Source organism: Lithohypha guttulata (genome assembly GCF_036872675.1).
Source record: "Lithohypha guttulata strain CCFEE 5908 chromosome Unknown scaffold_5, whole genome shotgun sequence".
In the NCBI taxonomy this organism is placed as follows: Eukaryota; Fungi; Ascomycota; class Eurotiomycetes; order Chaetothyriales; family Trichomeriaceae; genus Lithohypha; species Lithohypha guttulata.
In genome coordinates this window covers 213,462-239,274 of record NW_027042754.1, presented here as the reverse complement: position 1 = coordinate 239,274, position 25,813 = coordinate 213,462, and the positions used below count along the sequence as shown (strand labels likewise).

Below are 25,813 nucleotides of genomic sequence, written 5' to 3'. Positions count from 1 at the left end.
TTCCCTTCCTCTTCAAAGCTTACACCGGCAAAAATAGAGTAGAGTGCAGCAGGTATGGAGCTGGTCGACAGTCCGGAGAACGCGAAAGCATGAAGGACGAAGGTAAATTGGACGGAGGAAGAACTCGAGCTTAGGATATCAAAGAACTGGATTGAGGGATTTGTCTCCTATACAGACATGGGCGAACCATCGGCCTCACCACTATTGACTGTCTTCCCTGTCTTCTTGATCTTCTCTAGTACTTGTTCGTAGGATAGGCTCTCATCGGTCGTAACGTCGGCTGTCTGTGTGTCGAGCGAAACGTCGTATGACTTGACACCTATGGATACTGATCAGTGACAGCAGAGTAGACCAAAGGAGGGTACTCACCATCAAGCTTCTTCAATACACGTTCCACAGCGCCTGAGCAACCGCTGCAGGTCATGGTCACGTTGAATCTGTACTTGTGCTCAGACATAGTGATTGCTAATGTTGAGACTGTCGGTAAGAATGTGGAAGAGTTTCTGATTCAATTTCGAGGTATTTGTTGGTTGAAATGTATGACTGGGAGGTATCGCGGAATTGACGACCGCGCGACAAAGAGGTTTGAAAGTCAGTCGCAGCTTTTCTGAATATACTGCTATTCCTTTGTTCTCAGGCGGTCAATAACAGACGACGATCTATATTCGAGATTTCATACGTCTCACACAATGACCGGCAAAGGTGACACTGAGCACATAATCCTTAATTTGTAAACCTGCTCATTAATCAAACGATGTTCCTGCGGTGAAGATTGGTGGGGCTGAATTGCAAGCCAGGATGCGCCTGCATCAGCCTGTAAGTGCCCACAATCCGGACAACGGCGCCACCAAAGAATGGTGCAATGAGGCACGTGAGCCTAGACCCTGACGCGCCTGGATATCGGTCAAAGACGAATGATCATTTCTCCTCATCCTTTCATCGGAACGTCAGAGTCAGCATGTTGACCATTGCTCTTTGGGTTCCGAGCAATTACTTCTTCATCGCTTTCAGCATCGATCTCTTTCTCACGCTGCATATATGGCTTCATGGCTTCGTCACCATTCTTTCCAGCTTTCTTCGCCACAAAGAAAGCTTGTCGCTTCTCGAGACCAATAGCTTCCCGTTTAATCTTTCGAGCCATGTGCCTCTCGAATCGCTCTTGGTCAAGCCTTGCGTGCTCTGCGGCTTGCGCTTTCAGTGAAGCTAGTTCCTTCTCCATGACTTCGACTTTGTAAACATCGGAACTGCTAGGGCCCGAGTCAGATGAATCCTCATTCTTCGATTGTCCGCCTGAAGTTTTGTGTCTCAGCAAGGCTTGTACTGCGGCATCTAGCATTGATTGCGGGATTGAAGAAGATATCATGGCGAGGTCGATCTCGTCCAATAACTCTTGCTGGCTTGACATAATCTGGGCCTGAAATGTGTAATCGGCAGGGATGGCTAATGATGCATCGTGATTGACCGAACTATTGAGTTCAAGACGTGGTTTGACGACATTCTGTATCGAATATCTTGGTCCATTTATTGCGAAACCATCGGGTTGCAAGAGATGTATGTTCGTAACAGATTGACCTGATAAGCCAGGCACATCACCAAGCTGGCGACGCTTTGGCACGTCCCAGAGAACTATCTTGCCAGAGTAGTGTCCGGTAAGCAGTCTTGTGCCGTCGTAGCTGATTGCAATGCATTGTGCTGGTCCTGTTTCAGCGCCCTGGTTGCTGGAGAATACATCTGTTGGGGTCAGTTGAAAGGCATTGCTGGCGATTCGCGCATCATTGTCAAGAATAGACGAGGCCGGGTTGCTTTGTTGTGTGAGAAGGTCAATTTGCTGCACGCCTCCTTCTTCCGTACCAAAGTATACAGCTCTATCCCCAGGCTCAAGAGTAGCACATTGTGGGGCTTGGGCTAGCAAGAAGGTCCGCAGTATCTGCTGATTTGCCAGGTTCCAGACGTAACACGTCCTGTCTTCTGAAGCTGAAACGACGAAAGTAGTGCTAACTTGGTGTGAATGACTCACCGCCAGTGCTCGAACAGCTGATCTGTGTTGAGAAAAGGTAGAAACAGGATCCTGCTTGGCTGTCGACGTCAAGAATGAGCTTTCCGCCTCCCCCATCGATACTAGGTTCTTTATTGACCAGACATGGACAGTCGAGTCCGGAGATGCGGACAAGATATGATTGCCATCCGAAGCTATCGCTAGAGATGTCACTTCCTCGATGTGCGATGCAGAAGATGTGGTAACTCTGCCCGTCGCAGTCTCCCATAGCATGAGCTTTCCATCTTGTGTACCCAAAACCAGTACTGCAGCTTCGGCGGCATAAGCTAAGCTCGAGATCTTCTGCGGAAGTGGGACCGTCGCTTCCTGGTTACTTTTGGCTCTGTTGTAGACATTGACGACAGCTTTCCCAACTTGTGCTGCGAAAATGTGGTTGTGGCTTATGGCCAGGCAATTTTGCGCGGATGAGCTTTTCTTGTAACCTTGTCGCAAAGCGAGTTGTGGTTGAAACTCATGCAAGAAGATGCCTACATCTTTCAAACTTGAGCTCAGGTGAACTGCAGGCGGCTTCACAGTCTCGGTAGCTGCTACGAAGCTCTCCGTTAACATTATACTTGCATACCTAAGTCGTCCCTCATGCAGAGGCCTCGACGCAAAAATCCTAGAAGTTGCCTACATAAAGTCGGATCCACTTATCTGCCCGGAAGAAGATCATATTGTTGCCTGAGGCTCTCAATGCATTCTTGGCGCAACATTACCGCACCTCCACAAACTTCGCACATCTCGCGGACGGTCCAACACATCGACAATTTTGCCCTTACACGCTTCCATACATTCGTCCAGATAAGATGTCGTCCTTCGAGCCAGTCGTAAGTTTGCACATACAGCGAGACCGACAAGAAAGAGACAGGATTTAACGTGGACTCAGGTTGTCATCGACGGCAAGGGCCACCTGTTGGGTCGTCTGGCTAGCACAGTCGCAAAGCAGCTTCTCAATGGCCAGAAGATCGTCGTTGTACGATGTGAAGCCCTCAACATCTCCGGCGAATTCTTCAGAGCAAAACGTACGTCCGCAGATCTTGAGCGAAGGATACGAGGAGATCGCGAAACGCTGTGGCAGACTGAATAAATACTAACAATATCGCTGTACAGTGAAGTACCATGCATACCTCCGAAAGATCACCAGATACAACCCAACACGAGGTGGTCCCTTCCATTTCCGAGCCCCATCACGAATCTTTTACAAGGCCGTCCGAGGCATGATGCCACACAAGACCGCTCGAGGTGCTGCAGCCATGGAGAGACTGAAGGTCTTTGAGGGTGTCCCACCTCCATACGACAAGAAGCAACGAATGGTCGTCCCACAAGCCTTGAGAGTACTCCGATTGAAGCCAGGTCGAAAATTCTGCACAGTTGGCCGCTTGTCGCACGAGGTCGGATGGAAATACCAAGACGTTGTTGCAAGGTACGAGCTTATCCTGCAGAATGGAGAGTGGACGAATATACTGACCAGTGTCATAGACTCGAGGAGAGAAGAAAAGCCAAGGGCGCCGCATACTACGAACGAAAGAAGACTCAACGACGACAACTCGCCGAGGCCAAGAAGACTTCCAGCGACGACAAGACTGCAAAGGCTCTCGCCGAACTTGGTTACTAAATTTGTTTTGCTGGCGTGGGATTTTCTGTGGAGTGATGCAAGATACGACATTAAGAGATATACCTTTTCAGTCCCTCACGCTCTGCTCGGAAGTGGTGGACTGGTGTGGCAGGGTTAGCATTACCTGATTCTAATCTCGTTGTGGATGGCTCTCTGTGAGACTGACGCTGAGACTACATGGCAGCTCATTCGAGGACCGAAAACTATGGCTGAATATGATAAGAGCTCTGACTAAGAGGCTGCGTCCTCAGAAGTCGAAATATAGCAGGAGCGGAACCTGCTCATGGTGATGCTTTCAAATGCACAAAACAATTCCGAATCTCGCAGTTTCTCCTTAAAGTGTGTCCTAACTGACTCGAGTCAGTCACTATTGAGGATCACTATTGACACAATGTTGTTCTTGTCTAGCACCTTCTCATGAGCAGCAACTAAATCTACTAATCTTTCTGTGTCGCTGACTTGTTCTAGACAATCGCGAGCATTACATCTAATCACACTTCTACTCCAGCAAGTCTAACACGACATGGATGATACACACAGTCATGCAGAAGCCGACAACTCCCTCGCGAAGTCAAAAACAGAGGCAGTCAATACCTCGGAGCAGACTTGATCTCGACTCACTCAAACTCTTTTCTCACATATCCTCTCAACCCATCACCACCTAACGTCCGCTCAACCTCCGCATCATACCCATCCTCTTTCTCTAACCACTCCCCACCGAGCCACAACCTCAAACAGCTATCCTCGGGTTTTCTCTGAGGACTCTCCATCGGCACTAACTTATAGAAGTTCTCGTCTAACCCGGTCGCTTCGCAATCACACAGCCCGCTCCTAACTTCAGGTCTCGGACAATGCCTTGCAATATCATGTTGATAGCCAATATCGCGAAAATACCACGCCTTGTCTTTGCCGCCTGCGAACAACGCAACTGATAGCGTATGCACGGGCGCATCACCGAAGCGCTCGTAGTAAAAGCCACCAACATCCTCGCTATCCAGCCACTCAAAGTATTTCATGTTTGCCTTACCACGGAAGAAATTGAGATCACCAATCTCGAAGTTGCTGAAGAATTGGCAATTATTATACTCGCCTCCATTGCCGTATGTATCGACCAGCCACTCTAGGTCCGCGTCTTCGTGGACCAAATCCGGGTACATGTCCATGAACTCTCTCGTTCTCCTCCACAGACTCGCAAAACTCCTCGCATCGTCAAGAATATTCATGTTGAAGCCATAGGCTATCTCGTTGTCTCGGAGGAAGCGGAACGGGTCGTAAGGAATATTGCAGAAGAAATGGACGTCAGGCTCAACGCGCCAATAATAGTCATATTCTGCCAGGGCTGGATGAAGATAGAAGAACCCGCTATTCCATCGACACATATTGCGGTAGGACAGTAAGTGCCCTTTCCCGACCCCAAGCGTCCCCAGATAGGCTAAGGAAGAGTGAAAACGACTGGTCGAAATATGTTCTGGGGGCAACCAATGCTGATTCGGTATAAGATGGTAAGAAGTCTCAGCAGAAGTGACATTCCTCGTCGCAGCCTATACGTAGTTATCAGCACCGCACTGCCATAGTCCTCAGTATCTACAGCAGAAGACCATAGGCAAACACAACACCTACCCTAAACTCCTCCGTAAACGCCCTCTCCGAGAAAAAAATCCATGGATACCGATACCTCCTATTCCACCGCCGCTCAAGCTGCCACATACTCTGCAAGATACCCTCAAGCTCCTCATTCCTCACAAGACTGATGATCGCCGCTTTCGGACGGTCGTTGAACCACTCTTGACCCGTCTCGTAATGGGTCATATCTGAATGCTCTGCGAGCCATCTTTCTGGATCGTGCTTTTTGTTGCGCTTTTTGGTTGGGAGGCCGGGAAGGGGTTGGAGGACACGTGGCTGAGCGGTGTCGTGGTGGGAGGTGAGGGAGTCTTGTGGGTTGGTGAAGGAGTGGAGGAGGTAGGAGGAGAGGATTAGACAGGTTGAGATGAGGGTCCATCGGAGAAGAGATTTGTGTTGATTGAGGCGAGGAGAGAATTTGAGGGATCTGGAGAGTTTTGACATTTTTGTGAGTTTTTTCGTGTGCGGTTGTTGTACTACTAGGTTGCCCAGCGAATAAGGTGAAAAAACAAAACACTGTAGGTATTAGTCGGGTGAAAGGTGCAGTGAAACCACCAAACATCTAAATCATGATGTTAGTAACTAAACACTTGGATAACACCGCCTCGTCATGCAAAGTCGTTGATTTTTGAAATGCTTGTGGCTTTGGAAATTGTGTTGAATATCACCCTCAGATGTCTTTAGCTGCATAAACTGATCTCTCATGTTGTTACAATCAATGCGCCCAGAAGCGGAGGATAATCACGTGGGTATTCGTAGATGCAAAAGTCGCTCTTAGGATGCCATCGCATCAGCGTCAACATGCTCATTACCCTCATCTGCCCTGTCCAAGACACCCAGGTATCGTGCATATGGCACAGTAACACGCTGCATGTCTCTGTGTTTGCCTATTGACGACCATTAGTACTTTCGAAACTTCAGCAATCGTGTCCAACTTACCGAGCAGCATCACGACATCACGAAGAAGATCTTTCCTTTCCCAACCACAAACAAGCCCAGATTCGTCCTCCCAATTCCTACCTTCTATTACATTCTTCTTCGCGGCAAGCGAATGTGCAGAAGGATCATCTTGTTCCACAATGCCACCGATCAGTGTCCTTAATAGCTCTTCCGCCTTCAATCTCAACCCTTCTGCGCCAAGCCGTTTCGCATACATTAGTAAGTACAATTTGAACTCGTCTTTCGAGCCCAACATTAACGCCGCTGCTATCCTATTCTCGAGATGTGCTATTGATACACTTGACTCAAAGCTTTCGTATCCTTCTCTCGAGAGCAAAACTTTGATTAGCCTTTGCAGGAAATATGCCCTGCCACGTAATAATGTTTCGGTGGTCGTGCGCCTCTCCATCCAAGGCATAACGCCGGCAGCAGGATTGACCTTCCCGCCGTCCTTTCTTTTCGCCGACATGACATCCACCACGCCAGAGTCTGTCGTGTTCCAATATTGGCTGCCGACTGCCCACCATACTTCCGAAAGTCGTTGCCAGCAGTACATCTGAGGTGCGTAGGCATAACCTTCGCCGTTTGACAACGTAATGATGATACGACCTTCGGAGTTGAGTCTTGCGTTAGTGATAGCTGGTGCGCCAGTTGGATGGGCTGCCAATGAGTAGATGGCTGCATCAAGCACAGGCGCCACTGAGACAGGTGGATGAGGAGATGACATAGTCTTCACGTTCCATACATAGCACATTCCGACTGCGTTAATACATAGAAGCCACGAGTCGTAGCATTCGAGGATGACAGGTTGTGCTTCCATGATAATGGCACTGTTCAATCTTCTGCCGAACGGCGTCCACAGGAATATAGATCCTGTTTCGTCCGCAGCTGCCCAGAAATCCTCATTCCCAGTGACCAGAAGGACATTACGTGGTAGAAAGTCCTGCCACATAGGTTGATTCTTTCGAAGTAAGCAGATCCGGCACGGCTCTCGATCTTGAGCCCTCCCAGTCAAGGACGCTGCAGGAGGGTTTCGTGCTTCAAAGACGTAATCTGCTCTCTGTCTCAAAGTGTCGTTACTCACATCTGTTGGGTTGCCCGAGTGATCATAACCTGCTACGACGTGCGTGCGTATTCTTGGTACAGACAAGCGTACTTGAGCTGTTGTCAGGCTAGGATTCAATACAGCTGGACGAATCCATTCTGGAGTCTGCTCTTGTCCTAGTTTCGGTGGTCGTACTTGAGCTGGCACAAGACCATCAGCGGCGTGCTCTACAAGAGGCACTCGACCATTCTGACTTGCGGCGTCGATGACTTTTTGAGTATAGCCTTCTTCTTCGCCCTCCATCTCTCCAAATTTCCGTTTCGTGCCAAGGAGCAGAGCTTGGATTCCGCCTTTCGGTAGACCATCGAATGGTTTCGACAAATCCAGTATCGACTTCGGGGCATCATCTGCTGTGGTTGCCGTAGCATTCGCATTTACCAGACGTGTCTGAGGAAGTGAGGATTCAGCACCACCGGATGAAGATATCAGTAAAGGCTTTATCCTTTTCTTTCCATCTTTTGTAATCTCGACTCTGTTTTTCAGCCGTTCCAATTTCTCCTGGTCCTTGTCAGCTTTTGCTGCTGCTCCGTCACCATTCACGATCGTCGAGGCACTTGCGCCATTTGCTTTGTTGTCATGCGTTCCATTGACTGTAGTGACAGTGCCGTTCGTTGCTGGTTGGGATGCATCGCCCATCAGAGCACCCATTCTTCCTTCTACATCCTTCCGCTCCCCTGCCTTGCTCATTTCCTCGAGCAGGACGGCGTCGGTGGTTTCGGGAAAACCCATTCCCTTCCTCGATGTCCCGAATTTGCTTAAAGAACGGTCATTCTCGGTTGTGTCCTTTACGTAGCCAAGCTCACCAGGCTCGAAACCAACAACAATGACGGTTCCATCGGCTGAGCTTACGAAGAGGGCGTCCCCAGCTGGACTCCATGCTATGTCGGTGATCGATTTGTTTACAACGTCCGCAGCTACGACGAGAGGACGAGGACTACTAGTTGTCCATATGCTCAAGCTCTTGTCGGCGCCTCCGCATGCAATCACTGTGGTGTGCTGATCATGTGCTCCTGGCGCTAATGGTTCGCCCACTTTGTAATGACTATATAGTCGGGGTGAGAATGCGCACACTTCTACTGGTGCTTCGTGACCGATCAGGGTTGTCTCGCCTCCCCAGGTCCCTCTTTCAATGATGGCAATCGCACTGACAGGGCCATTGACTGCATTGGCTGCAGCAATATGGGCACCGTCTGGACCCCAAGAGCATCGTCTGAAGTATGTAGTAAGAGGTGAGCTCACGAACGGTGCAGTGATAGTAGACTCAAGGATGAAATTTGAGACACAGTCTGTTGCTGTGGTGTTTTGACCAGGAGATGTGAATCGAAAGATCTTGATTGAGCGATCGTCGCTTGCCGTCGCGAAGTACTTATTGGCCGGGTCAAAGGTAACACCCTTGACATGACTAGAGTGAGATGTTATGGTTTTGAGTTTCTCGAATGTAAAGCCTGACCAGACCACCACTTTCGAGTCCAAGCCGACCGAAACTACGATGGTCCCGTCGTAGGACCAACCTATATCTTGAACATCGTTGTCATGGCCTATGAGTCTTCGGAAGAGGCGCCAATTCTCGACGGGAGGGGATTCACTTGAGCCTAGGAGAAGTTAGCCCTGTCTTTACCCTTGTATGAGATTACTTACCAAACGTCGCTTGCGGAGGAGGGGACGGGTCGTGGTTGTAGATGCACACTATGCGATCGTCTGCACCGGATGCCAGGAATTTTCCACCAGGAGAGAAGCGTACCGCATGAATCGTGCCGGAATGATAGCTCATAGACGCCAGTTGTCTAGGCTTATCATATTTCGTGTCTGTCACATTGTAGATCGCGTCTGTAGACCAGATCCTGACATAGCCATCCCCTGCACCTGTGACGAGGCGCTGGCCGTCGGGTGAGACATGGCAGCTGTATATCTCGTGCTCTTTCTTCTCGCCTGGGTGGATGAGCCATGTTGGCTTCACTATGCGCATGGCTACCGTCTGTAGCAACAGTCTTCGTGCATAGCGCGGAAAATCGCGTGTTCAGTTCGATTTCACCTTGCTGACTCGGGGCGTATGGGAGCGGTATTGCCTAGCGAAGGGTCCTGTCGCTTGTAAGGATCATTTCAGTGGAAGGGGTTCTGCGTGTTTGGATTCGTGAACAGGACCCAAGGGCCTATTGAAGCGCATGTGAAACGAGGACAGGATGGTTATTGCCTCAGGCAGTACCGGACCTCCTTCGGACTCGCTTAGGTATAGAGCTCTATTCTGTTGGTTTTCTACGCGCTACGAAGCGAACTTCACACGATCACGGCTTCGTGCTTGTAAGATCATTACTTGGAGAGTTGTTTTCTTCTCTTCATCTACTTCACGCCTTGTACTTCAGCAACTGCGTCCCAGACCTTTATGCCCTTCTCCCACAGCCGGTCCTCAACATCCTGCTCAGTCACTCCTTCTGCGTTGATATACCTATCGATCCTCCTTGCTCCCTCCTCGCCCGTTCTTTGCTTCGTTTTCCATGATTTACCCTCAAGGAACTCACCGAATGGCCGCAGGAATTCGTCCGCAGCCTTTCGATCAGATTCCTTAAATCCTGCCCGATAGCCACTTAACCACCAGATTGGGTTATCTGCAGCATGACATACACCAACCTCGGGCCTGAGGTATCTGTCCAAGCCTTTTGCTCGCCATGCTATGCGGTATCGCAGCACTTCCGGCACGTCTTTTGTGCCGTTGCTAGGTGCAAGTAAACACTTTGTCATTCCACGCAGCGCTGAATGAACCTGCATGTCAGCAACTATGCTTGCAAAGACATCGGTAAATCTCTGTTCCGCTCCCTTCTCACTCTCACTCGGAATGTCATAGATTTCGGTCAAGCTCAGGAGTTGATCAACTACGTGCTTGGGGTAATAGTTCTGTACTTGCGTTTTGAGCCCTGAGTATGTGCTCGGTGGGTTGATGAGTTTGTATAGCAGAGCTTCGTCCTTGACTTCGCCCAGCATAATGCGGACACCATGTTCGGCGAGCAGCGCTGCAAAGCTGCCATCGTGTATCGTTCTTAGCAAGTTGTCGGGCACAAAGTCTTCGTCTGTACTGGTGCGGAAAGTATGCATCTTCAATTTGGCTATCGCCGCAACAATATCTTTAGCTGGCACTGCCCGCAGTGCTGCTAGTCTGCCTTTTGGTGTGTCCGCTTTGATGCTCAGAACATTGATCAGCTCATACCACTGATCGGTCAGGATTGGGGCTGTTGCTGTGTTTGGTTGCACTGCAATTGCATTCGACCAGAAGTAAGCTTGTTTGATGATTCTCTTTTCCGCTGGCTGATAAGTATCGTAGTATAGCTGCATCCAGGTAGAATGCGAACCTGCTGACAAACCACCCACAGTGATTAGGTCTCGATTGCCATGAAAATGACCGATATTGGCATAAATCCACTCGAGAGCAGCTCTTTGATCCCAAAGACCATAGTTGCCAGGTGCCGGCTCCTCAGGCTCTGCTTCTTGCAACTCTTTCCCAGCCAGAAATCCAAAAATGTTGAGTCGATACGTCGGAGCGACGATGATGCGTGGTGTAGAATTAGCTAGCAGATCGAAAGGATCGTAACTGTTCGTTTGATTGGCATCACCTATCTGAAGCCAGCCTCCATGAATAAAGACCTGGACTGGCCAGCCGCTTTCCGGGGGGGTGCCTGCTGGCACCCATATATTGAGATACAGGCAGTCCTCTGCCTGGGCGTTCTCGATTTCTGGAGCTGCTGCTGGATCGTCGATTAGGGCAGCGCCCATGTTGTAAACTGGCTGAGGACATATTGGTCCAAAAGAACTGTAATCACCTGGCTCTCCAGACTCCAAGGAGAATGAGAAGGTCTGAGGTAATGGCTGTGGTCTCCGCCATCTCAAGTTTCCAGTTGGTGGGAGAGCATATGGTATCTTAGCATATCGTTGTAGGACTGGCTTGCCGTGAAGATCTTTCTGTTCAATACCCTTCAATTTACCTCTGCTTGTTTCCAGTATGTACTCGTTCACAGTCGATTGCGTTGCCCCCATCCTGCTACGTGTCTAGTCTGATCCTCCTCTACTGGTGGTGGGAGGGTTTACAGCAAGGACTCCCACGGACTCAAATTTTAGCTGTGGTTTTGCATAGTCATCTCGAGATAGATCACCGCGGCCCGCTATTATCTACCCTTCTCATGCGGAGAGACCACCAACAAGGCTTTTCTTCGATCCTCCCTCCGCGCCGTTGAGCTCAGTAAGTCCACCATTAGGGATGCACAATGAAGCCGAGGCTCCAGTCAGAAATTTGTACGATTTCACGTTCTTCCATAACCTCCCTCAGTTTGCAACACAAATCACCGCCACTCACAACGAGCACGTTGCATGTCTGAGCAACGTCTTTCAAATGATGGGCACGACTTCTCACCGTGTCAGGCCTACGGACGTCAAGTTGTTGAGCTTGTGTGCTCCATCGTACCACGTTGCCAACCTATTCGGATTGCTGACGTGATCAGTTGACTTTTAAGGCTTGCCACCTAGCGAATAGGTTCAGTACGAACTTGAAACCTGCAGACGTCAAACCCTCATTGTCGGTAAAGACACATCGAAAACACGAGTCATTCAGGTTCATCGACGCTGTAGTGGCTGACGACGAAATGAACGTCTTGCCTGACAACCAAGTTCCGCCATAAGAAACTCTTTTACCAGGAAGTCCGAAGTATTAGATCCACATTGAATCTCGATCTATCGCGTATTGCTTCTGACAGCATGCCCTTGTTCTCGTTTCCTCTCAGTGCCAGCCTTCTGGTTGTGGTTCTTGCGTTAGGAGTCATTATCCGAGCTCACTTCAAAGCTAGAAAGTACAACCATCTTGTATGGAGCGGCACATCAAGCAGAACAGCATTCGGCCTGCTATATGCTAGGGTTCGCAACACGATCTACATGAGACAGAATTATCAGAGTGCTGTCGATAATGTAAGAAAATACCTACTCCTTCCAGAAGCTCATCACAAACATTCGCGGTGAACTTTTGCTCCACTGAACACAAGGCTGGTTTGTGCACTAGTAAGAAGGCCATGGCTTACACTGTTATAGTATCCCTCGAAAGGTCAAGCTTGCTTCATGCCCGACGTCCTGAAAGACACTATCATCCTCCCAGCCGAGGAACTCGAATGGGTGAGCGACCAACCAGACGACACTTTGAACCTACCTTTACACCTCAACGACAGCCTCGAGATCCCCACACGCTCACCGACCCATACATTGTTCAACGTCATGAGCCCCATCACAAAGGAATTTCGCGCGATCTTACACGTCGGCTCGGAGACTTGACACAGGACATTTTCGACGAACTATCCACGAGCATCGACGAGGAGTGGGGCAAACATACCGGTCAATGGACGGAAATCAACCCATACACAACGATGCTCAAGGTTGTCTTCCGTACAGGCAATCGTATCTTCATAGGCCCGAAATTGTGCAGAAATCAAGAGTTCATGGAAGAAACCCTCGGTTTTGCAAATTCAGTTGTGCCAAATGCCATCCTAATTCGACAATTGCCCAGGTTTCTACGTCCATCGATGATACCACTGATAACTATGAAGAACAAACGCCATCGAAGACGAGTTACAGAAATAATTATGCCTGAGGTACTCGCGCGTCAAGCGATGATCAGGGGCGACTCGGAACAGAAACTCAATTCGAAACCCAACGACTTTCTGCAATGGTTGACCGAAGCTGCAGAGTTATCAGAAAGAGATCGTGATCGAGTTCCGAAGGTGATCTGCGGCAGACTGAAAGTGGTCAATTTCGCTGCCATCCACACCACAACAATCACGTCCACGAACGTAATCTTCGATCTCATTTCGTCGCCCTCTTCTCAGGATGTTATCGATATACTTCGGCGAGAGGCAGCTAATGCCTTCGCTACCAACAACAACACATGGACGAAACAAGGGATAAACCAGATGTCAAAGATAGACAGCCCACTCAAAGAATCCTTCCGCCTCGGATCCCTATCAGCATACGGCCTCCTTCGAGCAGTCGTCAAAAAAGGTGGCATCACTACACCCCACAGCAATACATACCTCCCAGAAGGCGCAACAGTAGGAATCGCCGCACAAGCTATCCATCACGACCCCGAAATCTACCCTGAGCCGAATGAATATCGTCCCTTCCCCTTTGCAGAGTTGCGTGCCGAAGCTACCGCGAAGCTGGAGGGTGGCACAGCTGGAATACTCAAGGCTGCGAACCTTGCTTTTCCGAGCGTGTCGCCTACATTTCAGGCCTTTGGTTTTGGTAAACATGCTTGTCTGGGCAGGTTTTTTGCAGCCAGTATGCTTAAGCTGCTGCTTGCCTACATCGTGCAGCATTATGAATTTCAGATGTTAAAGAGGAGACCTGATAGGACGTGGATTGGGCCGAATATCATTTGTCCTATGGACCTGACTGTCAGAGTGAAGAGGCGGAGGTTGTCGTGATTTGCTTCACAGTGAGGGACCTCCGATGGGCGCACTCACTGCCACAATACCTCTGCCATCGTACTTGCCGGTGCCAAATTCTTCCTCGTTTTCATATTCACTGCCATTACCCACGACGACCCATTCAAGTCGTTCGAAGTACTATCGCATCCTTATGCAACTTTACACGCTACCAATTGCCTGTGAAACCCCAAGCTATCTCGCCGATCTAAGAGTGACCGAGAAAGTGACTGTTTCCACTACAGTGCTTTCACAAGCTGTGCTTCGCATATTTCCGTCTTTTGGAAAAGAGTTTGTAAGCAGCATCTGAGTAACTTGGAAGTGAAAGCGGCCTTGTATCGTGCCAATGCTGGCCCCATCGTGCACAACGATATATTCCCTCTCCCTAGTCGAAGTCCACCTGGGCTGACTGTAACCATGCACGGACGTCGCCTTCGCAGCGTCATTTGTTTTTGAAGGTGGAATCGAGAAACTGACCTATACAGCATCATCTTCAGCTCACTTTTGAGTGCCATCAAATGATCTTCCATATTGGGAACTCAGCCCTATCTGTAGTTGTGGTGGCAGATAGAATCTTCACTTGCTCGAATATGTAGTAACATGCCAGTCGTGGTCGAGTGAACACTCTGTTTACCCCACAACCAATAACACATGTGTTGGTTCAAACAAAATTTAGTCAACAATGAAAGGACTTGAGTTGTTGACGCAAAAACACACCACAACAAATGTGGCGTAACTGTAGGGTGCTGGACTGACATTAATTCATATCAGTTTACGAAAGATCTTCCTTTGGGGAGCAGCTCGAGGATTCACCACCTCTTAGAGGGCTTAAAAGCGCAACAAGAATCTCGAAAATGGTCCTTTCCCCTACGACTTCAACAACAAGAAAAGCCGCATCAAAACGGCGTCGTAGGTTTTTTGCCATTTCGAAGTCGGGGATCGCGGATTCAAATCGAGTGGTGGTATGAATTTAATTTTGTTTTTTTTTGGTCGCTGAATTTCGTTCCGGTAGGTGTGCAGAGAGACTTTTGTGATTTCATAATTTGTTCTACGCTCACGAACCCTAGTAGTGGTTTGTGGTCAAATTGCCAATCGACAACAGTTCCACATTCATATACTTGTAATTCCAGGATACCACGCTCTTCCGATCCTTTGCATCTCCGACTTGAATTTCTTACTGGTAATTTCCGCGCTCTTCCCTAACGCATGCATGGTCTGTGTGGGTGTCCGCATTTCTGGCGTGTAGAACGGGTTCATCAACAAGGCGATATACGCGTTTTGTATGGCTCGGAAAGCAGGCTTAAGGTCTGAGTCTCGCAGTCCAAGGACAGGCGGTAGATTCCTAGCTTGTGGATTCGACGTAATCTCAGCAGATGGTCGACCCATCATATCAATCGTTATTATGAACTTAATGCCGGTGTTCGTGAGCCAGCCATACGTAGCCAGTCGCTCATCTACTGCATGTAATAGTCCCAGATCTTGGTCCACCATCTTGTTCTTCAATCGAATGTCGAAGATGTCCAGGCTCGAATTGAGCAGGAATTGCATCTCAAGCTCTTCATGCTCGCGAGGAGGAAAGAGTGAGATATGGAGAGGATTGTCATATTGGCCGACTATACCTATGCAGGCAATAGCAGGTGTCGAGCCCAATGCCATCGAGCATTCAAGAGGAAGTTTGATTGAAGTTGAGGACGAATCGCAAGCGCGATCACTCTGAGGGAAAGGTGCACCAATCGGAGAAACATGGAAGGAGCTGACTCGTTCCTTCTGTGAATGTGGAGTAGTCAGGGAAGGTGAATTCGATCATCGACTCTTGAAACAAAGATCGCAGTGACGACCCTATATACACCTCGCGACTATTAGTCCTTCTCTCCTCTCCTCATACGCCTTCACCACAAGCATTGACAGTTACCTACAAGATGATGTCTCTTTCACGTCAATTTGCTCCTCGAGCGCTACGGGGTACGCACAATCGAGCTATCGCCACATCCATGTCCTGAGAACTAACGAGCAGCAGCAACCACATCTGTTCAATCTTCGATAGTCCGAGCTGCGCCAGCCGCATACATATCCTCTACGACCAGAAAGCCGGCCTCTGAAGTAGTCCCTACCACAAATAACGATGGAGGTCGGTTACCAGTAACTGGTGGGCTTAGACGAGAGGTTCCCCTCCCATCGCAAGAAGTCAAGAAAGGCGCTATGCAGTATGCTCTCACAACATTCGATCAGATTGCCAATTGGGCGCGACAAGGCTCGTTATGGCCCATGACCTTCGGTCTGGCCTGCTGCGCTGTAGAGATGATGCACTTGTCTACACCACGATACGATCAGGATCGAATTGGTATTATTTTCAGAGCTTCGCCACGGCAAAGTGATGTGATGATCGTGGCAGGCACATTGACGAACAAGATGGCGCCAGCATTAAGACAAGTTTACGATCAGATGCCGGAGCCAAGATGGGTGGTATCTATGGGTAGCTGTGCCAATGGTGGCGGCTATTACCATTACAGCTACAGTGTGACAAGAGGTTGTGACAGAATTGTCCCAGTCGATATCTACGTACCTGGATGTCCACCAACCGCTGAAGCATTGATGTATGGCATGTTCCAGCTGCAGAAAAAGAGTAAGTTTACTACCTCTCCACCTACTCAGACCAAATTCTAACAAAACTACAGTGCGACACACCAGAATCACCAGAATGTGGTACAGGAAGTAATTTGAACCAGCATATTTCTTTTGTACTCTTCTCTACGTTCGAGCATTTGAATTAGCACGGCACAATAGATGTGCCTATGACACTTTATGTACAGATCTTGTCAAGCAGACAACCACTGCTGCTTGTTTCCGACTCTAGCCCTAGGATTACGACTCGAGTAGAGCCTTTTTCAATAGAAAGCATTTACTCAATCATTGGACTCCGTGCCTGCGGCCATCCGTGTTGTGCCTGCCTCTGAACCTTGCTCCATTGCCGATCACGGCTTTTGCTGTATTCTGTTAACGGAGACGATATAGGTATCTATTTTAAAGACACTCTAAGATTGTAATACCACAGCAGCGCAACTTCGACCACTCATCCCACGCGGATGTGACCATTACCCTGAACAGCTTCTTCCTCTCCAGACGAGCTGTCGTTGAATTCCTCTTCGTCCATCAGACTTTCATCGTCTGCCATACCACCCAATCTCTCATCTTCTCCTCCAGGAACTGATGCTCTGCGTTTCGGATGACGACTCAAATGACCCCAGACGCTCATGGCTGCAGCTGAGAATCCATGTACCATAATTGACCCAAGCACGATGAAACTGACGACCGGCCAGAGAGCCTGTATGGCTTCAAGATGTGGACCACTCGTCGGAGGATGTGGATCGGGAGTCGAACTGTCATTCTCGAGTTGACCACGAGCTTCCATTGCTAAGAACATTGCTCCCACACCCATGGGGCCGAAGTGGCCTGCGAAAAAGGCCTCGCTCCATGTCTTTGTTTCTGGCAGAATTCTCTTCAGTGCCAGTATAGAAGGTATTCGTCTGAATAGCAGTATCAGGACAGTGCAAGCTAAGAGACGCCATCCGTTCAGATTGTCAACGTACTTAGTCCAGGGAATGATTGTACCGAAGTAAACGAACATAGATGAGTTGAGCAGAAGATCAATGATGCTGGGTAGCTTCATGCGCTGCGTCTTCTCGTGAAACCATCCGTCCCAACAGAAGGCAGTACCTGAGGAGAACGCGACGAGGAAGTCATCGAGGCCAAAAGTGCTTCCTACTCCCACAGAGAAGATTGCAAGCAGGAAGTAGAAGACGAACAATGTTGATTCTTGCGTGTATCCTTGACTCTCACTGTAGCGAAGTGACCTGTTTGCAACGACACCAATTGTGGCTCCGAGGACGATGCCTAACGTGCATTGCCATAGTATAACGTCCAGGAAAAATTGTTTGGACCAGTCTGCCCAGGTCTTTTGCGTGACAAAGAGTACCGCGGCGTAGAGGAAAGGAAAAGCTGTTCCATCGTTGCAACCAGATTCGGCAGCAAGAATGTGCCGCAGCCGTTTCGGCACCCTCATTGAGAATTTTGCTTCTCCCAACACGCTAGCTGACAAGACAGGATCCGTAGGCGTGAGTGTAGCGGCGATGATGAATGCGGTAGTCCATTGTAAACTGAGAACAAGCTTCAAAATGACAGCTGACACACACCATCCGAAGATCATGTTCGGTCCTAGTAGCACGGCAATTCCCTTCCAGTGTTTCTTGACATACGCACTAGGTAAGTCAAGGCCAACAGCAAACACCTGCACGCCAGTAATGACTCTCGCCATCTCCTGCGTGATATTGTCTTGAAACCGCCATTCTGCTGATCCGAAAATATCAACGGCAAGAGGTCCGAATGCTATTCCCGACAACGTTGCCAACGGGGGTTCCGAAAGATGTAATCTGTTGCGTATGAGTTCCGAGAATAATGCATATAGGATCAAAAAGAATGATAGAACGAGGTAGGTTAGGTGAGTCCCGGATGGCTCGAGGTCGGGTATTGAACCCATTGTTTTTCTTTTAAGAATGTCAAGTCGCAATTTTACAGAGTTAACCTGAAACGAATGATTAACAACGATAAATTGGTGGTGTAGGTTGGAGCTGTGTGAAGTCGTGTTGATAGATTTACTGTACTCTATTCGAGCAACACGGCTCATGGCGCCGTCCTACTACTCTACTCATCGGCATGAATTATTGACTTTTGCTGTCGTCATCAGATAGCTTTATCGTAACTTGACAGGCCGATCTATCGGGAGCCTCTGCTATCAATTGTGGCTAGTGTATACAGTAATTATACGAACGATCAAGCCACGTCTTGGTCGCGTGCTGGCAGATCATTTGAAGTGTCGCTCTGACAGTGACTTTTTTATGAATCAATGCCTGAGGCATCAGCGCCTTTCCACGAGGAAGTGCCAACATTTCTTTGATAAAGACATTGTTTAGCCTGGAAAAGTAAAATTACTGGGTACTCATCTTCTCGCTCTTTGGATGAAGAGTCATCTTGAGAGACAATATGTACTGCAAGTGGTTAGGTATCGAAGTACTATCAATCAAGAACTATCGTAGATTGATTCTATACAGTATTGCGTAGCCGTCCTCTTTGCAGTTCTAGACGGTCGCGAAGCAACCTGTAGGAAGTAGCCAAGTGCGGTCGGCAAGTAGTGTTGAGTATTGGCCGCTGACCGGTCTTTGAGACGAGGTCCATTCGTCCTACAAGTTGGTCAGACCAGATGACATATTTCCCAGCTCAAACACCTGTAGGTGGAGGTGAGTGATTTGCTGCCCAAGCTGATCTCATGACAAGACACATTTGTACTTTGTAGAGTGAGTTCACTTGACATTCTTGCTGGCTTACAGTAGAGTGGGGTAGAGGATAATGCAGTCCACAAAGACAAAAGGAGGGCCGCATGAGGGTGGAAGTCTGCTCAAAGGTCAAAAGGCGGAACTGAGGAAGCGCCTGTTGAATGGTAGTGTTCACGTGGGGGCGAAATCAGGCACTGGTTATGCTTTCTGAAACCGGGAGACAACGAAGCAGTACAGGAATTAATCAAAGCTCAGCTTCCCCTGAACGGAAACCGTTGATTGCACTTGTCCAGCTCAGTAGTTGAGTGAGGCCACTTCGAGAATGAAGGACTTTGAGTACCGTGCCTGGTAACAAGATCAGCAGGCCTGGCCATATTCCCAAGATCGACTCACCGATGTGTGGTGGAAACAGGTGAACCAAAGATGAGCAGTTGGGCTAGAATTCGGTAGCGCCAAGAAACAGATTTTGCCTGGTGACTGCCGCTCAACTTTGTGACCCACGCCTTTCGCAGGTCCCGTTTTAGGTGCAGTCCGTGACCGCCTAAGTTACCTTAGTCAGTGGCTTGCAACTCTGCTTCTGCACCCAACCTCTTCTCTACTACCTTCCCTCTTATCTCATACCTCAACATCCCTGACGTCCGTCGTTTGTGCAGCTTGTCGGGCTTGTTCAGATCGAGTGATTGTGCTCGACTGCAAGTTCGTGGCCTGCTGGAAATTAGAGACTGAGTGCATTGTTGGACTGGTATGTGAAGCACCAATTGAAGCCGCAGCCCACTACGAGTAACTCACACCGTCACTGTTGCAAACAACGACAACTACGATCTCGACCACGCTTTGTCACCTGCAAACTCTATTGTGCACTCTCTTGTTGGGGTTTCTTTTTGTAACCTGTTCAGACTGGTCTAACTTTAAACCCGACAGTAGGCCGAACCGATTAAGAATCACGACCCTTTCACGACTTCTCCTCCTTGAACCTCGAAGAATCACGGGCTACATCGTCCTACTACCATTATCCTACAATTCTACGCTACTGAAGTAGCTTTGCACCGACAAGATGACCACCATGGTGTGTTCTAGTCTACACGGAGAAGTAAACACGACTAACAATATGCAGGATCTCCGCGTTGGGAACAAGTATCGAATAGGCCGTAAAATCGGCAGCGGCTCTTTCGGAGATATTTACCTAGGCACCAATATCATTTCTGGAGAAGAGATTGCCATCAAACTTGAGTCCGTCAAGGCCAAACACCCTCAGCTAGAATATGAGGCACGAGTCTACAAATCCCTGGCTGGCGGTGTAGGCATTCCTTTCGTCCGCTGGTTCGGGACCGAGTGTGACTACAATGCTATGGTCTTGGACTTGCTTGGACCTTCCCTCGAAGATCTCTTCAACTTCTGCAACCGAAAGTTCTCCTTGAAGACTGTCCTCCTCCTGGCCGACCAGCTCATTTCTCGAATCGAGTACATCCATGCCAAGTCCTTCATCCACCGAGATATCAAGCCAGACAACTTCCTCATGGGTATCGGCAAGAGAGGAAATCAGGTCAACGTGATTGATTTTGGTTTGGCCAAGAAATACCGAGACCCCAAGACACACTTCCACATCCCATACAGAGAGAACAAGAACTTGACTGGTACTGCTAGATACGCCAGCATTAACACGCACTTGGGTGTTGAGCAATCTCGTCGAGACGATATGGAATCCTTGGGCTATGTCATGCTCTACTTTTGTCGAGGCTCTCTACCATGGCAAGGTCTCAAAGCTGCCACCAAGAAACAGAAGTACGATAGAATCATGGAGAAGAAGATGACAACTCCCACCGAGGTCTTGTGCCGAGGCTTTCCTAACGAGTTCGCCATTTACCTCAACTACACCAGATCTCTTCGCTTCGACGACAAGCCAGACTACTCTTATCTACGGAAGATCTTCCGAGATCTCTTTGTCCGAGAATCCTTCCAGTACGACTACGTTTTCGACTGGACTGTCTACAAGTACCAGAAGAATGCTCAAGCTATTGCTCAGGCTGCTGGAAACCAAGGTCAAGAAGACGACGAGAGCAAGCCAAGACGATCCAATCAAGCCACTGGTGCTCCAACTCCTCAGCACACCTCCGCTGCTGGCAAGCCAACCGCCGTCAATAACTCTCGACGCAAGGTGATGGAACGAGGTGCTGGCGACAACACTGGTAGTGATAGGATGTGAGTCTGAATCCCAAGGTTCCGAGTAAGGAATTTCCTCCCTCTGCGTTGTGCTTTATGTGATGCGTAGAGGTTTCGACATATCTCAGACTAACCATCTTGGTATTTTCAGGCTTCGATCCAACACTAGGATGACTGGTGATTCTGGCTATCGATGAATTCGGAATATGTGAGCTTAATGCTCTACAATCCTCTTTTTGTTAGGAGAAGACCGAGACGTCAACTCCGACGATACACTTCATCTGGCGGATCCGGCGCGGGGTCTGTCTCTAGCACATGGACAGATCCGGATTTGCGGCTCTTCGAAGACTATCCATACAACCAAATTCCTAGCTCACTCAAATCAAGACCTCTCAATACGGCTTGAGTATGAGTGACTCACGACTTTGATGAATTATTCTGGACACGAAGCAGCCAACAACACATGGGACATCATTCGGGAACTGGTGGAGTGGCACGAGCGCAGGGCACTGCCACTTCCGTACAGCTCGAATTTCTTTTTGCAAATACGTAATCCAGCAAAAACAGCCTTTGACGGCATTCACATCCTTAACACAACTTTGCAGTATGATTGTGCGGCATCTTTGATTACCACGAACGCAACCATCTCAGCTACTACGCGGTGTAACGAAAGATTCAGAATGAAGAAGACGGGTCTCGGAACGAAACCAGCTTCGCATATGTTCTTAGTGCTCCCGTCCCAGGAAGACTCCTGGGACGTATTAAGCTGAATACGTTGCCTAGTGAGTCAAAGGAAGGAAGATATTGGTAGGGGCAGCTTCCGAGGAGGAGAGATAGAAGAATACCTGTAGTGACGAGAAATTGGTAAGAGCTTCGAGCGGTAACACGCATGGGAGCTATTACCTGTCGAACTATCACAATAATATCAATGTGCCCAAAAACTTGCAACTTCAATGTGTGGTCCACAGGTTATACTCCCCATCTTGCCTTGAACGCCATCATTCCCAGAATAGCATCAATAGCGCTGCATAATCTGGGGATCCTTGCTTCGTGCTCGAGCATCCGCAAACCTAATTCACGTGCATAGAAATTCAAGTTTGTTTTGCCGTCAGAAAGGTTGACCGTACTTTGTACAGAGCGAAAGTGAGGAGGTTGGCTTGTACCTCCCCACAGCCAGAGTGTACTCCTGTTACACCTCTTCCAACGTCTTGAATAACTCGCCGTGTGTCAGATGGTTATTCATTGTTCGCGTATTGAAACTTGTATTTCCAAATATCATTGAGCTTGTTTTGATCTTTTTCCTAAGTAACCTCGGAGAGAAAGTTGACTTAGCAGAGCACAAGTTTTACACCTATAGTCTGAAGCTGACTGTAGTGTCTCGACCTTGGTTGCTTAACAATTTTGAAGCTCCACGACACAATCATTGCACCTTCTTCCAGACACCGGACAGTATCCTCACATCATGGTTGAGCTTCGCAAAAGACCACCACCAAAAGAGCCTCTAGACCCAGCTCCTGCAGCGAAGAAGAGCAGAGCCAAACCAGCAGCAAAGCAAGAATCTGTAGCTAACAAGGCGAAAGCGGCAGTGGCTAAGGTTAAAGATGCTGTTACAGGCTCTGGCAAGGCAGACACTGCTAACGATCAGTCAACAGCTACTGCAGACGAGGCGCTTGTCGAAACTGGCGAGACTGGAATGATCCCAGAAACAGCAGGGACGGCACCAAGCACGACTACTGTTCCCGCCGAAGTCCCAGCTCCTACTGAGGCAGTGCCCAGTGCTACTACAGGCAAAGGACGTGGTCGTGGAAAGAAGCCTGCAGCCCAAGGAGTTGCGTCTACTCAAGCTGCAGCCTTCACTGAGCCTACTGCGACCAGCACTGAAGCACAGCAACCACAGGACAATGCTCAAACATCTGGTCTAGGCTCTAGCATTGCTCAAACTGAACCTGCCACAGCAATGGCCCTTGACACACCAGCCTCTACCACAGCCAAGCCAGCCCCAGAAACCGAAGACCGACCCCCCACAACCGACGAACTCGAAAACCCTCCCGAAAAAGGCGCCGTCGAACCAGCCACAACCTCCACTACCGCCTCCTCCTCAACCATCGAAACAGCCACCCTCCCCCTCTCCGCCATCAGCGTCGGCAAACAAATCCCCTCCCTCTCCACCTTCGGCGGCCACATCGAAACTCACACCGGCACCAAAGTCTCCGTCTCCGACCTCCTCTCCGGACTGTCCAGCGGCGGCATCATAATCTTCACCTACCCCCGCGCCAGCACCCCCGGCTGCACAACCCAAGTCTGTTCCTTCCGCGACAACCACGACGCCTTCACCGCCTCATCCGGCTACAAGATCTACGGGCTCAGCACGGACAGCACGAAGGCGAACATGGGGTTCGCGACGAAGCAAAACTTGCAGTATGAGTTGTTGTGTGATCCGGCGGCGGGGCTGACGGGGGCGCTGGGGATGAAGAAGGCCGGGAATGCGAAGGGGACGTTGAGGGGGGTGGTGGTTATTGATGGGGCGGGGGTGGTGAAGGTGTGGTTTCAGGGTGGGCCAGGGAAGACGGTTGATGTTGTGAGGGAGTATTTGGAGACGTTGAATTAAAATAACTAGGTAGCAGAGAGGGACAGAACTGATGGAACGCGGGTCGAGATGCTGGAGAGTATTTTCGATCATGTGTGACAAAGTGTCAGGACTAGGGCAAGTAAGCAGAATGGGATTTACGAGCATCCAGTGGCTGGGTGAGATTCTGCATAGCTCTTTAGGCGTCGAGGGGGAACCATGTCTGGTATTGAGTGGGAGAAGTGCTACATAATATGGTTGTACAGCTCAAAAAACGACTTTGCCAACCAATGCTAAATTCTGCTACGTTTTCGCTGTCCCACATCATACAGTTGCTCGACACAGGAAACGAGCGAGTTGAGCATACAGGATGGAGTTTGTTGGTGTGCTTCCCATGCTTTTAAAATGTCCTATCTGTTGGTCGTACTATCGAAACCTTCCAGCATAGTCTCTGTTGGATTCGACTGCTCGCCCTTCAGCGTGGCATCGACAATTCTCTGACCTATATCATTTGGATTCGAGTTCGATCCGGAAGTGTTGTTGGAAGAGCTGCGTTGCCTATTTTGTCTTTGTGATTCATTTATCTTGCCGTATACTGCCATGGCCTGCGCAATCATTCCACCCATATCACCGACGTTACCTGGGACAACAACTGCGGTGCCCTCCTTGGCGAGATTGGCAAAGGCACTTACGTACTGCTCAGCAACGCGCAGCGAAATGGCCTGAGAAGCATTTCCATCTCTTCGAATAGAGTCAGCGACGGCATCGATACCGCCAGCAGTCGCATTGGCCTTTAGGCGAATAGCTTCCGCCTCACCATTTGCGCTATTGATTTGTTCCGTCATCAAAGCCTCAGAAGCAAGGATGACACTCTGCTTGCGACCTTCAGCAATATTGATGGCACTCTGCCTCTGACCTTCTGACTCCAGAATCTCGGCTCGTTTCGAACGTTCTGCAGTGACTTGTCTGTGCATGGCCTTGACTACCTCTTCTGGCGCGTGAATGTCTCTGATCTCATATCTTAGGCATTTAACGCCCCAATCCTGCGCTGCTTCGTTGATGGCTTGGGTTATGTTTGCGTTCAGGTTGGCTCTCTCTTTCAATACGTGGTCAAGTGTTAGCTGACCGATCTCGCTACGCATTGTGGTTTGCGCAAGCTGAGAGATTGCATACTCTGCATCCTCAACGCCATAAGAAGCACGGTAGGCATCGAAGACTCGTGTATAGAGAATACCATCAAGTTCGAGGGTGACGTTATCGGCTGTGATGGCAGATTGCGAAGGTATCTCAAGGGCAGTTTCCTTTAGTGATTGTACATAGGCTATTCTCTACACTGTGTTAGTTTAGTTCCTGTAAGGGCAAAGTGGCAGATTGACGCACGTCAACAGCAGGTATCAGGACCGCCAGACCTGGGTCTAATATTCTGCTGAACTTTCCAAATCTCTCGACCACCCATGCCTGTTGCTGTGGCACAAACTTGACAATCGTATTGGTCGGTAGCCGCTGGGATCGTTGGAAATATGATGATGGACCTCCACTCGATGCTGAGCTGCCACCAAAACTAAGAGGTGGTGGTAGTGAGAGGCTTTGTCCCGAAGAGAAGTGCTTCTTGACTTGTGCTGCAGCAGGCAACGTAACACTACTGGCTGGTAATCGCGAGGAAGTTAGTACTCTGCTGCTCGCACTCCTTACGAAGCTCCGGGATATAGTTGAAGCTTCCATCTTATAGCGTGGTAATTTCCAGTCGACAGAGCAACAGCGCTGGCAGAGAACAGTTCATATGCAATATGGAAGGCGCATCTCACATACCTCAGCACTTGCCGCTACCAAAGAAATAGTTCTTGCCTTTTGTTGCCTGGCGTGGCTCGGATCGCTCCAAATTGAGCTTACACAGGGATGAGGACTAACTTCCTGGGAGAAATTTTGACCCCTCGGAATATGCTGTACTATGCTTCAAGACGGCCACTCCATCATCCGTATCAGGTCAGCAGGTT

The 25,813-nt window shown here is 49.2% G+C and overlaps 12 protein-coding genes across 12 annotated transcripts; 4 read left to right on the top strand and 8 right to left on the bottom strand.

Moving 5' to 3' along the window:
• Positions 1–167: 167 nt before the first annotated feature.
• Positions 168–457, bottom strand: ATX1 (Cytosolic copper metallochaperone; the record flags this gene model as incomplete). The annotated part of the gene is made up of 2 exons (XM_064900861.1): positions 168–319; positions 370–457. The coding sequence occupies 2 exons, from the start codon at positions 455–457 to the stop codon at positions 168–170; spliced, it is 240 nt and encodes a 79-aa protein (XP_064751937.1).
• Positions 458–928: 471 nt separating this feature from the next.
• Positions 929–2,634, bottom strand: IPI3 (Pre-rRNA-processing protein ipi3; the record flags this gene model as incomplete). The annotated part of the gene is made up of 2 exons (XM_064900860.1): positions 929–2,580; positions 2,619–2,634. 2 exons carry the CDS (start codon positions 2,632–2,634, stop codon positions 929–931), a joined length of 1,668 nt encoding a protein of 555 aa, XP_064751936.1.
• A 210-nt stretch (positions 2,635–2,844) lies between these two features.
• Positions 2,845–3,653, top strand: RPL16A (60S ribosomal protein L16A; the record flags this gene model as incomplete). The annotated part of the gene is made up of 4 exons (XM_064900859.1): positions 2,845–2,865; positions 2,925–3,060; positions 3,149–3,461; positions 3,518–3,653. 4 exons carry the CDS (start codon positions 2,845–2,847, stop codon positions 3,651–3,653), a joined length of 606 nt encoding a protein of 201 aa, XP_064751935.1.
• Positions 3,654–4,270: 617 nt separating this feature from the next.
• On the bottom strand, positions 4,271–5,462 carry LTR64_006528 (uncharacterized protein; the record flags this gene model as incomplete). Its single annotated transcript, XM_064900858.1, has 2 exons — positions 4,271–5,194; positions 5,274–5,462. 2 exons carry the CDS (start codon positions 5,460–5,462, stop codon positions 4,271–4,273), a joined length of 1,113 nt encoding a protein of 370 aa, XP_064751934.1.
• Positions 5,463–6,047: 585 nt separating this feature from the next.
• Positions 6,048–9,283, bottom strand: HIR1 (HIR complex subunit; the record flags this gene model as incomplete). Its single annotated transcript, XM_064900857.1, has 3 exons — positions 6,048–6,160; positions 6,213–8,909; positions 8,956–9,283. The coding sequence occupies 3 exons, from the start codon at positions 9,281–9,283 to the stop codon at positions 6,048–6,050; spliced, it is 3,138 nt and encodes a 1,045-aa protein (XP_064751933.1).
• A 371-nt stretch (positions 9,284–9,654) lies between these two features.
• Positions 9,655–11,079, bottom strand: LTR64_006526 (uncharacterized protein; the record flags this gene model as incomplete). Its single annotated transcript, XM_064900856.1, has 2 exons — positions 9,655–10,635; positions 10,678–11,079. The coding sequence occupies 2 exons, from the start codon at positions 11,077–11,079 to the stop codon at positions 9,655–9,657; spliced, it is 1,383 nt and encodes a 460-aa protein (XP_064751932.1).
• Positions 11,080–12,054: 975 nt separating this feature from the next.
• LTR64_006525 (uncharacterized protein) lies at positions 12,055–13,766 on the top strand (the record flags this gene model as incomplete). Its single annotated transcript, XM_064900855.1, has 3 exons — positions 12,055–12,261; positions 12,382–12,462; positions 12,516–13,766. 3 exons carry the CDS (start codon positions 12,055–12,057, stop codon positions 13,764–13,766), a joined length of 1,539 nt encoding a protein of 512 aa, XP_064751931.1.
• Positions 13,767–14,876: 1,110 nt separating this feature from the next.
• On the bottom strand, positions 14,877–15,422 carry LTR64_006524 (uncharacterized protein; the record flags this gene model as incomplete). The annotated part of the gene is made up of 1 exon (XM_064900854.1): positions 14,877–15,422. The coding sequence occupies one exon, from the start codon at positions 15,420–15,422 to the stop codon at positions 14,877–14,879; it is 546 nt and encodes a 181-aa protein (XP_064751930.1).
• A 263-nt stretch (positions 15,423–15,685) lies between these two features.
• Positions 15,686–16,482, top strand: LTR64_006523 (uncharacterized protein; the record flags this gene model as incomplete). The annotated part of the gene is made up of 3 exons (XM_064900853.1): positions 15,686–15,728; positions 15,784–16,389; positions 16,442–16,482. 3 exons carry the CDS (start codon positions 15,686–15,688, stop codon positions 16,480–16,482), a joined length of 690 nt encoding a protein of 229 aa, XP_064751929.1.
• A 354-nt stretch (positions 16,483–16,836) lies between these two features.
• On the bottom strand, positions 16,837–18,300 carry LTR64_006522 (uncharacterized protein; the record flags this gene model as incomplete). Its single annotated transcript, XM_064900852.1, has 1 exon — positions 16,837–18,300. The coding sequence occupies one exon, from the start codon at positions 18,298–18,300 to the stop codon at positions 16,837–16,839; it is 1,464 nt and encodes a 487-aa protein (XP_064751928.1).
• Positions 18,301–20,147: 1,847 nt separating this feature from the next.
• HRR25 (serine/threonine protein kinase) lies at positions 20,148–23,861 on the top strand (the record flags this gene model as incomplete). Its single annotated transcript, XM_064900851.1, has 3 exons — positions 20,148–20,159; positions 20,208–21,292; positions 22,661–23,861. The coding sequence occupies 3 exons, from the start codon at positions 20,148–20,150 to the stop codon at positions 23,859–23,861; spliced, it is 2,298 nt and encodes a 765-aa protein (XP_064751927.1).
• Positions 23,862–24,229: 368 nt separating this feature from the next.
• Positions 24,230–25,541, bottom strand: SLP2 (Synaptotagmin-like protein 2; the record flags this gene model as incomplete). The annotated part of the gene is made up of 2 exons (XM_064900850.1): positions 24,230–25,147; positions 25,200–25,541. The coding sequence occupies 2 exons, from the start codon at positions 25,539–25,541 to the stop codon at positions 24,230–24,232; spliced, it is 1,260 nt and encodes a 419-aa protein (XP_064751926.1).
• Between the last annotated feature and the right edge of the window lie 272 nt (positions 25,542–25,813).